This window comes from Ornithorhynchus anatinus, chromosome 6 (genome assembly GCF_004115215.2).
Source record: "Ornithorhynchus anatinus isolate Pmale09 chromosome 6, mOrnAna1.pri.v4, whole genome shotgun sequence".
NCBI lineage: Eukaryota > Metazoa > Chordata > Mammalia > Monotremata > Ornithorhynchidae > Ornithorhynchus > Ornithorhynchus anatinus.
The window spans coordinates 34695442-34709767 of record NC_041733.1 but is presented as its reverse complement, the minus strand read 5'-3'; the positions used below and the strand labels follow the sequence as shown (position 1 = coordinate 34709767).

The 14326-nt window shown below is 47.4% G+C and overlaps 1 protein-coding gene across 1 annotated transcript in view; it reads left to right on the top strand.

The window, feature by feature from the left end:
- The first annotated feature begins 277 nt into the window (after positions 1-277).
- Positions 278-14326, top strand: part of SLC25A43 (solute carrier family 25 member 43) — a 34904-nt gene continuing 20855 nt past the window's right edge. The window contains exons 1-3 of the mRNA XM_029067945.1: positions 278-649; positions 11291-11532; positions 13848-14020. Coding sequence (XP_028923778.1) covers positions 348-649; positions 11291-11532; positions 13848-14020 — 717 coding nt within the window. The 5' untranslated portion in view covers positions 278-347. The remainder of the gene's footprint in view (positions 650-11290; positions 11533-13847; positions 14021-14326) is intronic.

The following is a 14326-nucleotide window of genomic DNA, read 5'->3' as shown; positions in this document are numbered from 1 at the left end:
GTGACCACGCCCCATCCCTCCCTGGCCCCGCCCCCTTTCCACCCCCCGGACCCCGCCCCTTTCCTCTCTGGCCCCTCCCCTTTCCAACTCTGACCCCGCCCCTCCTCCCTGGCCTCGCCCCGCCCCCTTTCCATCCTTGACCCCGCCCCCTTTCCCCTCTGGCCCCTCCCCTCTCCCTCCCCTCCCTCCTCCTCCTCCCATGCCCCGGTCCGTCGCTGCCCGTCCGCCCGCCCGTCCGTCCTTTCCTTCCTTCCTTCCTTCCTTCCTTCCTTCCTTCCTTCCTTCCTTCCTTCCTTCCTTCCTTCCTTCCGTGCGCCCGCGGTGGTTGCCGTGGTCGTTGCGGGGCGATGGCCCCGTGGCGGCGGGACGTGCGGCTGAGCTGGGGCCAGCGCTTGGGCTGCGCGGGGCTGTCGGGGGCGCTGAGCCTCAGCCTCACGGCGCCGCTGGAGGTGGCCACGGTGCTGGCGCAGGTGGGCGGCTCCGGGCGGGGCCCGGGGGTCCCGGCCCGGGGGTCGCCGCCCACCGGCCTCCTCCGCCTCGGCCTCCGCCTCGGCCGCGCCCAGGGCCTCCGGGCCCTCTGGAAGGGCAACGGGGTGGCCTGTCTGCACCTCGGACCCTCCGGCGCCCTGCAGCTGGCCGCCTACCGCAAGTAAGACCCGCGCCGGGGCAGCGGAAAAAAAAAAACAACACACCGAAGCCCCTCCGGGCCCAGGGCGGGGGGGGCGGCCGGGCAAAACTCGTGCAATCGCCTTTATCGAGCCCTTACTTCGTTCAGAAGCACGTATGGAGCGCTCCCCCTGTGCGGAGCACTGGACTGAACGCTTGGAATGGAAAACTGGGCAACAGAGAGAGACCCTCCCTGCCCCACGAGGGGCTCGCCGTCACCCCAAAGCCACCAGACTAATAACGTTGGCATCTGTTAAACGCTTACTATGTGCCGAGCACCGTTCTGAGCGCTGGGGGAGACACGGGGTCATCGGGTTGTCCCACGTGAGGCTCCCTGTTAATCCCCATTTTCCAGATGAGGGAACTGAGGCCCAGAGAATAATGTTGGTATTAAGCGCTCACTATGTGTCGAGCACCGTTCTGAGCGCTGGGGGAGATACGGGGTCATCGGGTTGTCCCTCGTGAGGCTCACAATCTTCATTCCCATCTTACAGATGAGGGAACTGAGGCCCAGAGAATAATGTTGGTATTTGGTAAGCGCTTACTATGTGCCGAGCACCGTTCTGAGCGCTGGGGGAGACACAGGGTCATCGGGTTGTCCCACGTGAGGCTCCCAGTTAATCCCCATTTTACAGATGAGGGAACTGAGGCCCAGAGAATAATGTTGGTATTAAGCGCTCACTATGTGTCGAGCACCGTCCTAAGCGCTGGGGGAGATAGGAGGTCATCGGGTTGTCCCACGTGAGGCTCACAATCTTCATTCCCATCTTACAGATGAGGGAACTGAGGCCCAGAGAATAATGTTGGTATTTGGTAAGCGCTTACTATGTGCCGAGCACCGTTCTGAGCGCTGGGGGAGACACGGGGTCATCGGGTTGTCCCACGTGAGGCTCCCAGTTAATCCCCATTTTACAGATGAGGGAACTGAGGCCCAGAGAATAATGTTGGTATTAAGCGCTCACTATGTGTCGAGCACCGTCCTAAGCGCTGGGGGAGATAGGAGGTCATCAGGTTGTCCCACGTGAGGCTCCCAGTTAATCCCTCTTTTCAGATGAGGTAACTGAGGCACAGAAAAGTGAAGTGACTTGCCCGCAGTCACCCAGCTGACAAGTGGCGGAGCCGGGATTCGAACCCATGACCTCTGACTCCCAAGCCCGGGCTCTTTCCACTGAGCCACGCTGCTTCTCTACTCATTCAGTCGTATTCATGGAGCGCTGACTCTGTGCAGAGCACTGGACTGAGCGTTTGGAATGGACAGTTGGGCAACAGAGATAATCCCTGCTCCTTGACGGGCTCACCGTCTAATCGGCTTGGCTTTGGACTTGTGGGCCTTAGAGCCCCCCAAAGGGACCAGACTAATCATTTATTCCATAGTATTTATGGAGCGCTGACTCTGTGCAGAGCACTGGACTGAGCGCTTGGAACGGACAGTTGGGCAACAGAGAGAGACCCTCCCTGCCCCACGAGGGGCTCACCGTCTCGACGGGGGAGACGGACCGCAGGGCAAAACAGGACCAAACAAAAACAAATCAACATTATCAAGAGGAATAGAATCAAGGGGAGGTACAATTCATTGAGAAAATAAATGGGATCATAAATAATATATATACAAATGAGCACTGCTGAGGGGAGGGGAAGCGGGAGGAGCATTCATTCAGTAGTATTTACTGAGCACTTACTATGTGCAGAGTGCTGTGCTAAGCGCTTGGACTGTACAATTTGGCGACAGATAGAGATAATCCCTGCCCATTGATGGGTTTACAGTCTAATCGGGGGAGGCGGACAAAAACAATAGCAATAAATAGAATCAAGGGGATGTACATCTCATTAACAAAATAAATAGGGTAATAAAAATAGATACAAATGAGCAGACGAGCACAGTGCTGAGGGGAGGGGAATGGAGGGGGGGAGGAGCAGAGGGAAAGGGGGGGAAAGGGGACTTAGCTGAGGGAAGGTGAACGCGGGGGGGCAGAGAGGGAGCAGAGGGAAAAGGGGAAGCTCAGTCTGGGAAGGCCTCTTGGAGGAGGTGAGCTCTCAGTAGGGCTTTGAAGAGGAGAAGAGAGTGAGTTTGGTGGAGGTGAGGAGGGAAGGCATTCCGGACAGCAGAAGGACGTGGGCCAGGGGTCGACGGCGGGATAGGAGAGAACGGGGGATCTTGAGGAGGTGAGCCACAGCGAAGCGGAAGGTATGGGGTGGGCTTTAGAAAGAGAGAAGGGAGGTGAGGTACCTCCTCTGTGCAGAGCCCTGTACTAAGCACTTAGAATGCACCATTCCGCAACAGAGACCATCCCAGCCCCGCCACTTGTCAGCTATGTGAGAGCCCGGGCTTAGGAGTCAGAGGTCGTGGGTTCTAATTCCGGCCCCGCCACCTGTCAGCTGTGTGACTTTGGGCAAGAAACCTCACTTCTCGGGGCTTCAGTGACCTCATCCGGAAAATGGGGATGGAGATTGTGAGCCTCAGGTGGACAACCTGATTATCCTATATCTGCCCCAATGCTTAGAACAGTGTTCGGCACATGGTAAGCGCTTAATACCAACATTATTATTTGGGTAAGTCACTTCACTTCTCTGTGCCTCAGTGGCCTCATCTGGAAAATGAGGATAAAGACTGTGAGCCCCACATGGGACAACCTGATCACCTTGTATCCCCCCCGCCCCCCGCAGCACTTAGAACAGTGCTTTGCACATAGTAAGCACTTAAATACCATCGTCATTATTATTATTATTAATCCCTGCCCAACAACAGGCTCACAGACTTTAACAACCCAAAAGACATGGGTTCTAATCCCGGCTATGCCACTTGTCTGCAGGGTGACCTTGGGCAAGTCACTTCACTTCTCTGGGCCTCAGGTACCCAATCTGGAAAATGGGGATTAAGACTGTCAGCCCCATTTGGGTTAGGGACTGGGCCCCACCTGTGTTCTAATCCCGGCTCTGCCACTTGTCCAGTGTGTGACTTTGGGCAAGTCACTTAACTTCTCTGTGACCTCATCTGTAAAATGGGGATCAAGACTGTCAGCCCCAAGTGGGACAACCTGATAACCTTCTACCTATGCCAGCGCTTAGAACAGTACTTGGCACTAGGTAAGCGCTTAACAAATACCCTCACTACTATTACCCCAGCTCTTAGAACAGTTCTCAGCACATAGTACGTGCTTTACAATGCCATTATTATTTTTTATTATTATTATTAGATGGGGGAGAAATACCATGTTTCTCCCAAAACAGATTCAGCAGAGCTGGGACTGTGAGAACTAGGAGCCTGTAACCCCCAGATCTTGGGGTGTGATTATAAGTGGAGCAAGAGAGAGAATTAAATGTTAGGGGGCTTAAAAAATAGTTGAGAGGGCACATCTGTCGCCTTTCCAGGATCCTTACTGAAGCCCAATGAATACTACTGATAATAATTATGGTATTTGTTAAGCACTTACTATGTGCCAAGCACTGTACCAAGCACTGGGGTAGGTACAGGCGAATCAGGTTGGACATAATTATGGTACTTGTTGAGCACTAACTATGTGCCAAGCTCTGTTCTAAGTGCTGGGGTAGATACAAGGTAGTCAGGTTGGGCACAGTCCCTGTCCCACATGGGGCTCATAGTCTTAATCCCCATTTTACAGATGAAGTAACTGAGATCACAAGATCTCACAGCAGGCTTGTGGTGGAGTGGGGTTAGAACCCATGACCTTCTGATTCCCAGGCACGTGCTCTATCCACTGTGCCACACTGCTTCTCCAAATAGCTTTCTTCCCCTCCTTTCCCCCTCCTTGGAAAGATGATAATAAAAGTAATGATGGTGTTTGTGCCAGGCATTGTACTAAGTGCTGGAGAGATGCCAGTGGAATGAGGTGTGTGGTATCTCATCCGAGTGGCATCCTTGCCAAATCAGAGTGGAGCAAGCAGCTCTGGAGGAGGTTCTAGACTTCCCTCCGGGGTGGCTCCACCTTGCTCAGGTGTGGCTATCCCAGTGAATTAAGAGGCTATGCAGCCCCAACAGCTGATAATGTCATCTGATGAGCAGCTGACATGCATGCCTGTCCCTTTTACCTCAGCCTGTGTGTGACTGCCCCTTGCCCCAGAATGGTGCAAAATCTCAGAAATGAAAATGGGAAACAGAGAGAGTCTTCAGGGAGGGACAGCAAGGGGTGTGCCAACAAAACCTGATAGAAGAATGCCCAGCTTCATCCTAGTTCCCACAGAGCTCTTTTTGCACAGTTGATGCCTCAAAAAGCCGTGGAGTTTGTGTGCGTGTGTATGTGGAGAGAAGGGCAGCCTTAGGGGAAATGGCTAGAAGACCCAAGGCTAAAATACTAGACTTGTGCAAATAGATAGAATAATAGCCTTGAGAAGGTCAGTCCCAGACTGGGCAGGACTGCTGAACCATATTGCCTTGACCCCTTGGGCCCCAGAGTTGGAAATATATTCCAAAAAACTGCTCTGCCAATGTAAATCCACAGGACCTTCTCTCCAGGGACGGGTACAGTTCTCTGTGGTTCCAGTGCCTCCGTCTGGCTTTGAGCAATCTCTACACACACTGGGAGAAGCTGATCAAGCACTCACTTATATCATCAATAGTATTTGTTGACCGATTAATGTATGCAGAGCATTGTACTAAGTGATTGAAAATATAGGTATGTGGCGCTTCTCAATCCATGCTTGAATCAGTGATTTTAGAAGCACTGTAGAGCTTTCTTTTTCCTTTAAAATGTTAGCATTTTCCTTTGAGATGTGCTAGATTGTACCTGAGAAGGTGATGATATACTCTGGAAAATCTGTAGAGGTCTTACGAGCTACTGCTGTTGTTTTTGCTTATCAAATTATTTTTATCCAGAAAGCTATTGAAGAAGCAGAGTTAGACAGAGGGAAGGAGGGAATGACTCTGCATTGAAAAATGTATTGTCTTAATAGCAAAGCAGCTTACCTGGCCCTTTTCAAACTGAAGCAGTGTGGCCTAGTGGAAAGAACACAGGCCCAGGAGTCAGAGGACCTGGATTTGAATCCTACTCTGCCACTCATCTGCTGTATGCTCTTGGGCAAGTCACTTGAGTTGCCTGTGCCTCCATTACCTCATCAGTAAAATGGGGAACTGTCACTGTGGACGGCACGACCATCCTGCCCGTCTCACAGCCCGCAACCTTGGTGTCATCCTTGACTCAGCTCTCTCATTTACCCCACACATCCAATCCCTCACCAACGTCTGCTGGTCTCACCTTAACAATATCCCAAGATCCGCCCTTTCCTGTCCGTCCAAACGGCTATCGTGCTGGTACAAGCTCTCATCATATCCCGGCTGGATTACTGTGTCAGCCTCCTCTCTGATCTCCCTTCTTCCTGTCTCTCCCCACTCCAGTCAATTCTTCATTCCGCTGCTCAGAGCATCTTCCTACAGAAACAGAAACGCTCTGGGCCTGTCACTCCCCTCCTTAAAAACCTCCAGTGGTTGCCTATCGACCTCCGCACGAAACAAAAACTCCTCACTCTTGGCTTCAAGGCTCTCCATCACCTTGCCCCCTCCTACCTCACCTCCCTTCTCTCTTTCTACTGCCCACCCCGAACTCTCTGCTCCTCTGCCGCTCACCTCCTCACCGTTCCCCGTTCACGCCTATCCCGCCGTCGACCCCTGGCCCACGTCCTCCCGCGGTCCTGGAATGCCCTCCCTCCTCACCTCCGCCAAACTAACTCTCTTCCCCTCTTCAGAGCCCTAGTGAGAGCTCACCTCCTCCAAGAAGCCTTCCCAGACTGAGCTACCCCCTTTCCCTCTGCTCCTCCCCCTCTTCCCTTCCCCTCCCCTCAGCTTGTGCATATTTGTATATATTTTTTATTACCCTATTTATTTTGTTAATGAGGTATACATTCCCTTGATTCTATTTATCGTGATAATGTTGTCTTGTTTTTGTTTCATTCTGTTTTGCTCTGCAGTCTGTCTCCCCCGATTAGACTGTGAGCCCGTCATTGGGCAGGGATTGTCTCTATCTGTTGCTGAATTGTACAGTGGTCTGCACATAGTAAGCGCTCCATAAATACTATTGAAGGAAGAGGGAAGGAAGGAATAACCCCCCCTTCCTCCAACTTAGACTTTGAGCCCCATGTGGGATAGAGTCTGTGTCCAACCTGATTAACTTGTATCTACCCCACTACTTAGGACACTGTTTGACACATAAGCACTTAAACTGTTTCAAAGCTGTAAAATACCAGGGGCTCTTGCACTTTGCACCTGCCCTCCAATAGTCAGTAAACAGTAGCTCAGGTGCAGCAGGCCCTAAGATAGTTCTTAATAACTGGGGATTGCTTTCCCAACTACCTGTTTTTTGCTGCACAGCTCCCAGAGATGATTTCCTGGAATGTGTTTCATTTGAGTCCTTGAGGGAGTTTAGCCCATATGTTTATGCAGATTACCTGAATGAGTTTTTATTATCTGTACTGAAGAAAGGACGGTTTACTGCGATTCACTGAAAACCCAGGAAGGCTAAGGATGCACCAGTGTTTGCATAGGCGATGTGGAGGAGGGAAGGAATGCTGGAGGAGGAGCAACGATGGGCATTATTACAGTCCAACCAATCAGGCCCAGACGGGAGGTGTCAGACCAGGGTGACGCCATTGACTGCCTGTTATGTTTTTGCAAACTCTAGAGAGAAAAGAGTTGCCCTGAGTCAGATGGTGGGTGCTGAAGGGAAGAAGATGATTTATTTGATTCTAAGCTCTACTGATGTTCTGAAGGGAAAATGAAAGTTCATTTTTAAGCATCCCTCCTTTGCTTTCTCCATTTTCCCTTCCTCCCACAACCCACCCACAGTCCTGAAGGGGTATTTTTTTCCCCTTCTGCTGTCTTAGTTCTGTTCTGTTTTGAAACATAAAAGATCCCCTCGCTGCCATTAATTCAAGTGAGAAGCTGCTGTGATTTCTTGCCAGTTCATTATGCTGTACTGATAGTGGAACTAAATTCTAGAAAGAGGGAAAACGATAGGACTGGGAAAGTATGGAGGTTGTGAAGCTGCAGACAGGCAAATCGCATCTTAGAATATATTTAACAAGTGGTAATGCACACCTAGAAACAAGTGGAGTAGGCAGTGGAGGAAAATCCATTCCTTAGTGGAGATTTGAGAGCAAAGGTATCTTTAAGGGAAGGAATTTTCGATGGAAAAAGTATGCTGTAGCCAGAGGAGTCAATGATAACCCTAGTGAGGGAAATGCTATTTAAATTGATAACATCAAGAAAGCACTTAATATCTTTGTGATTATATTGCCAAGTTTCAAGCTGCTGGGAACAGAGATAACTGCTGGTACTTCTCCCTCCCCTGTCCCACACAAAATCCCAGCGACTTGGGTCCTGTAATGCCAGGACATTTTTTAGCAAATGTGTTGAGAGTACTACAGAAAGCACAACAGCCAGCTGTTGGAGGGGCCTATAAAGTGATACATTTTGAACCCTTACATAGTAAAATGCACTCTGGGCAAGCCCTACCATGCAAAGCCAGTTTTTAATTGGTATAATTCAGGGATCTAGATTATTTCAGAAGTATTTTAAACCACTTGTGTCTGGCAAACCTGTTTGTTTTCCATTTTAAAAAAAAATCATGATTCACTTCTGCTCCAGCTGACCACACTTACATGTAGGGTGCAGAAGAAAAGGAAGACTTTTTTTTTAAAAAAAATTTAACTTACCATTATTCTGACTACCAGTCATTGCATCCTCTAATCAATAAGACATGGTGTATCATTAGTCTTTATGTGCTAAAGGCCAATGTTTTTCCTTCTTGAAGTACTTTGTAGTTTACCGAATGTCCATTACATGTGGAGAACTTTTTTGTGCACAGAACTGAGCACTGTTTTTTGAGCATTATTACTAGATAGGAAGCAGAATCCCCGGTCTTGAGGAGTTTCATTCTGACGGGAGAGACAGGAGCAAAACAGGAATTTCCTCCCCATAGTTGTCAACAACCTTAAACAGTCAAATTCAGGAAAGAGTTGATAAATGTACTAATGACAGTACGTGAGTAATAACAGTAAGGCATTTATTAAGGGCTTATTATTTGTTAAGCCTTAGGATATATACAAGATTGTCAGATCAGACACAAACCCTCTCCTGCATTGGGCTCACAGTCTTCCTTCTCCATTTTATAGGTGAAGAAACTGAGGCTCAGAGAGGTTAAGTCACTTCCCAAGGTCACATGTAAGTCAGTGGAAGAGGCCCAAGTCTTCTGACACCCAGAGGTCCATGCTCTTTCCACTAGGTTACACTGAGTTTGTCACATGAACCCTCAAACTACAATCTAACTCAACCACAGAGTTTCACAGTGTAGAACTCTGCCGGACTCAGATTTTTGAGGCCCAGCTCAAACTCAGCAGGTACATAAATTTTACGTTTTGTCCTATCTGACTCACCCCCAACCCAATTTAAAAAGGGTTTACATAAAGAGAGACAACTGATAAAGTTCACAGTCACTGAATCCCATTTCATACTCAGACTGTAAGCCTATTATGGGTAGAGAAAGTATCTACCAAAGCAGTTGTGCTGTACTCTCCCAAGTGTTTAGTACAGTGCTTTACACACAGTAAGCGCTTAGTAAATACCACTGATTAAGGTAAGTCATAGTGATAAGGGGGCGATAGGAATGGAAGACATTTACCAGTGCTTTTAATTTTCCTTCACACTGTGAAGAAATAATAGCTCCATTAATACTACTACTAATAATAGCACTGCTATTGAGTGCTTACTCTGTGCAGAAGACTGTATTAACTGCTTGGGAGAGTACAGGAGAGCTACTAAACATGATCTCTACCCATAAGGGGCTTATAATCCAGTGGAGGAAACATACCCTAAAACACACAGCACTTTTGTATATACCTGTAATTTATTTATATAAATGTGTGACTCCCCTTTTAGTTTCTATCAACTCTTTTGTGTTATAGTCCCCCAGGGCTTAGTTCAGTGCTCTGCACACTGTAAATGCTCAGTAAATATGACTGAGTGATTGCTTCAATCAGAGAGGGGAAGCAGTAGAGTATAAAGAGATGTACAAAATTGCTTCATTGGTGAAGGTCAGTGCCCAAGTGCTTAGGCGAGACGGAAGTGGCGAAGTGGCATTTGGGGAGAAATAGGGAGAGAAGGTAAGGGATTAATCAGAAAAGGCCTTCTGGAGCGGTTGGGATTTCAGGAGAGGGCTGGGACTGCCCAAATGGAGTGAGAACCCAGCCTACTATAGCCCATGGAGTTCAAGGTCCAAAGTCCCTTTGGCTCCAAAGTCAAAGATGGGTCAATTGCTCTCTTGACTCCACATTTTCCAACACTTTATAGTCACCCATAGTAGTGGTATTTATTGAGAGCTTGTTGAATACATTGTGTGAGAGCTCAAACAGAAGCACAGGACATGTTCCATATCCACAAGGAGCTTTCACTCTTTCCGGAGAGTCCCGTAGAACTATCAAATGTGTGTATATTTACCCAGGTGCTGAAGAAGGACCCTAAGTGCAAGACATGGTTGAAAGGTTGATGAGAATTGAAGTATTGATAATTAGTTGAGGAAATTGAGGAAGTGGCATTTCAGGACTTTGAAGATGGGAGGGTTGTGATTGGGAATGGAGTCGCCTGCTTATTACTAGTGTTGTCCTGGGGAAGACAAGAGTGGAATATAATCAGGAGGTGAGCTTGTGAGCATCAGAGCGTGCCAGGAGGGAGTAGTGGGTAAGTAGAGGTGATAAGGAAGGTGGTGGAGACGGGCAAGCATTGGACAGTTTTGATGAGAGGGGAGACCTGTGGTGAACGTCATTTCAAGAAGGTGATCTGGGAATAGGGTGGAGTGAGGGCTGAATGGGGTAGAAGCTGGAGATAGAGGACTAACAAAGAGGCCAATAGAACAATCCATTCAAGTGCTAGAATTAGGCAGGGGGTGACTTGTGTGAGTGGAGAAGGAGGGGTAGATCCATGATATTTTGAGGTGATGTAGTTGATCTTTTTGGTAAAGCAAGGATCAGGACTGCAGAACTCATATTAGAAGTTTGGAGACCCAGGCACAAGTATTTCCTTAGGAGAGATGTTCATCATCCTCATCGATGGTATTTTTTGAGCACTTAATATGTGTAGAGCACTGTTCTAAGTGCTTGGGAGAGTACAATACACCAGACTTGGCAGACACATTCCCTGCCCACAACGAGCCATCAAGCTTTGTTGGTTGAAATTGGAACCGTTATTCTTATTTTTCCGTGCTCTTAGGAAGCGTAAAGCAATAGCACAGGGTTGAGGTATTTCTTAATTGTGCATTGTTCCAAGTAGTAGCTGATCCTACCTCCAATAAAAAGAAGCCACTAATTTCTGGGAGAGAAGTTGAAGGGTTGCATTAGAACTCTTAAGTCAATAACAGGATCTTAAGTGGAAAATAATATTCTAATATTTTTATTATTGTTAATATTCTTAATGGCTCTTTTTCTGGAATGACTAAACTGGTATTTTGTGAAACTAAACTTGGTACTTTGAAAGAACTGTTGATTCTACTAAGAGTGAATCTGTTCTTGGAGAGAAGTTCCCAGCCATGGGATGGATATGCTTTATGGCGTAGAGTCCTCTACCAAACAAGGCAGAGTTTGATCCCGAAAGTAACTTGGGCCTTTTTTTCTTCTTTGATTTTAGGCTTGTCTTACTTTTCATGGATGACCTAGGCTGTGTTTCCCAGTGGAGCGCTATAGTGGCCGGGAGTCTCGCCGGCATGGTGGCTACTATAGTGACTTACCCTATAGACGTTGTCAAAACCCGGCTGATCGTTCAGAACCTGCTGGAGCCCTCTTACACAGGAATTCTCCATGCGTTTTACACAATTTATCATCAAGAAGGCTTCCTGGCACTTTACCGAGGAGTTTCCCTCACTGTTTTAGGTAAGTTGGAAGTTGCCATCTTGGACAGCTTTATGTTGTAATGAAAGTTGACATGCATAGAAACATAAGCCATGTGATTCCTGGGCTGGGCCAGTGACCCCTCCATTCAAGTGGTATGTCTTGCACGGGGGCAACCGAAGCTGTTCAGAGGAATAGACTGTTGGTTGTTGCCATTCTTCACATCTATCACATGGTTAAGTATGAGTCATCAAACACCCCTAACTTTCTGCCTGATGGTGACAGTGATAATTATTATAGTGATGATGACCATCACTGTGGCATTTGAGGGTATATTCTGTGCCAAGCACTGGGGTAGATACTAGATAATCAGTTTGGATACAGTCCCTGTCCCATTCGGGGCTCAGAATGTAATCATCAAAGCTATTTTCAATCAGTGGTATTGGTGGAGTACTTACTGTGTGCAGAATACTGTTCTAAGTACATGGAAAATACGATATAATTGATGGACCCTGCCCACAGGGAACTTACTGTCTGCAGTGGGGGACAGACATTTAATTACTGTTAGGGAAAATAGTAGAGTATACTACACGTAGCATATACACTTAAGTGCTGTGGGACTTCAGTTGAGTATCGGTTCAGTTGAGTGCTGTGGGACACAGCTAAGTACATAAGCGACATGGTAGTGGTGGGTAAGGGAAATAAAGGTTTAGTCAGGGATGTCCCCTTGGAGAAGATGTGATTTTAATAAGGTTTCGAAGGTGAAGAGTGATGAACTCTCGGATGAAGGGGGAGGGATTTCCAGGCCAGAGGGAGGATGTGGGCAAATTGTCTGTGGTGGTAGAGATGAGATCTAGGTCCAGAGGGTACAGTGCTGTTAGAAGAGCAAAATGTGTGGATTGGATTGTCATAGGAGGTCACTGAGGTAAGGTAGGAGGGAGTGACCTTACTGAGTGTCTGAAAACTGATGGCAAGGAGTTTCTGTTAGATGCGGAGGTGGATGGGCAAACACTGGAACCCTGTGAGAACTGGGGAGATATGAACTGAATGGTTTTTCAGGAAAATGATATAGAGGGGAGAGGCAGGAAGCAGGGAGCTCACCAAGCTATTTCCCTGTTCTCACTACTTGTTATGTGAAAAGGTTTTTCTCGTTTTGGAAGGTGTCCTGTTTAGAGTGAAAGTGAGAAATCCAAAAATTGTAGATAGTCACATGGGTTGCTAATTTTAGTGAAATAAAATAATTGGCTATTTCTAATTCTCTCAAAAATAGTGTAGTAATATGTATTAAGCACTACTTTGCTTTGTGCTAAGCACTGGAGTAAATCCAAAATTATTAGATCTGCCCTGATCCTTATCCCACATAGGGCTCACAATCTAAGAAGGAGAAAAGCACTGTGACATAGTGGAAAGAGAATGGGCCTGGGAGTCAGAGTACTAGGGATCCAATCTTGGCTCTGCCATTTGCCTGCTGTGTGACCTTGCGCAAGTCACTGTGCATCTTTATGCCTCAGTTTTTCATCTGTAAAATGGGGACTCAATGCCATTTTTCCCTCCTACTTAGACTGTGAGTTTCTGGTTGGACAGGGACTGCATCCAACCTGATTATCTTGTCTCTACCCCAGCGCTTAGTAAAATATTAATCAGAGTAAATGCTTAACAAATGCTCTTACTATTATTATTATTAAAATTATCATTATTATCTCTCCTACTGTGAGCTGTAAGCTTATTGTGGGCAGAGCTCACGTCTACCATCCCTGTTGTACTTTCTCAAGCACTTAGTACTGTGCTCTATAAATAATAAGCATTCACTAAATACCATTGATCGACTGATTATTACTAAGTGGGGCAAGATAGATTCAAAGAATAGTTGGCAGTGCAGTGAGGAACAAAAATAATCTACAAAGTAAACAAACCAAGATAACAGTGTGACAACTGTTCCATTTAATTAATGGAGAGAAGATCCAGCTCTTCCCTACCAGAGACAAGTGTCCTCAGATACAACTGCTTGAGCCATCCAGTCTCCCCAAATTAGTGGGGGCAGGGTCGGGGTTTAGGATGCTGCGTTGGGGTCAGGTATCAGCAGGGTGGCCTCCACCCTCATGGTGTTATACAACCAGTGTGGAATGTACCACTCTAGAGCAGCCGTCTTCTCCCCCAGAACAAAAACTATTTGCTCATGAGCCATGATCCGGTGTCTCTCACTTAACTTTCAACACAGGCTATTTTAATAGCCAGGCCTAGAACTCCACTGGCCAAATTTCCCTGGGCCACGCAGAGCCGGCTTTCGTTCTCAAACCAATAAATAACATCATTTTCTCCCTGTTATCTCACCGTTTTTCCGTGCCCTTGTGTTGCAGGTGCTGTACCCTTCTCCATTGGCTCCTTTCTGGTTTACATGAACTTGGACAAGCTGTGGAATGAGCCCCGAGATCGTTTTTCTCCCTTGCAGAACTTTGCCAATGGGTGTCTGGTAGCTGGGGTGGCCCAGAGTCTCTCTTTCCCCTTTGACACGGTGAAGAGGAAGATGCAGGTAAGCATCAGGTTACCAACTGACATTTCCAAGCCATCCAAGGAATTGGCTTTAAGACAGATTTAGTGAGTAGCTTCCAGTCCTTGGGAGCAATGACTTGTGCTCCAGAGCTATTTCTGTGAGAGACTAAGTCCCCACTGACACAAAGGTCATTAGTGATAATCCAGCTGATTTAGAAGTAGGTTAAACTCCTTTCAGCAATGTAATTGGTTCACACTCCTTAAGTTTATAGTCCAGTAGTCATCTCATCTGCTCATGAAAAGCTCCCTCTGACAATACAGATAACAGCATCAGACACTGGAACAC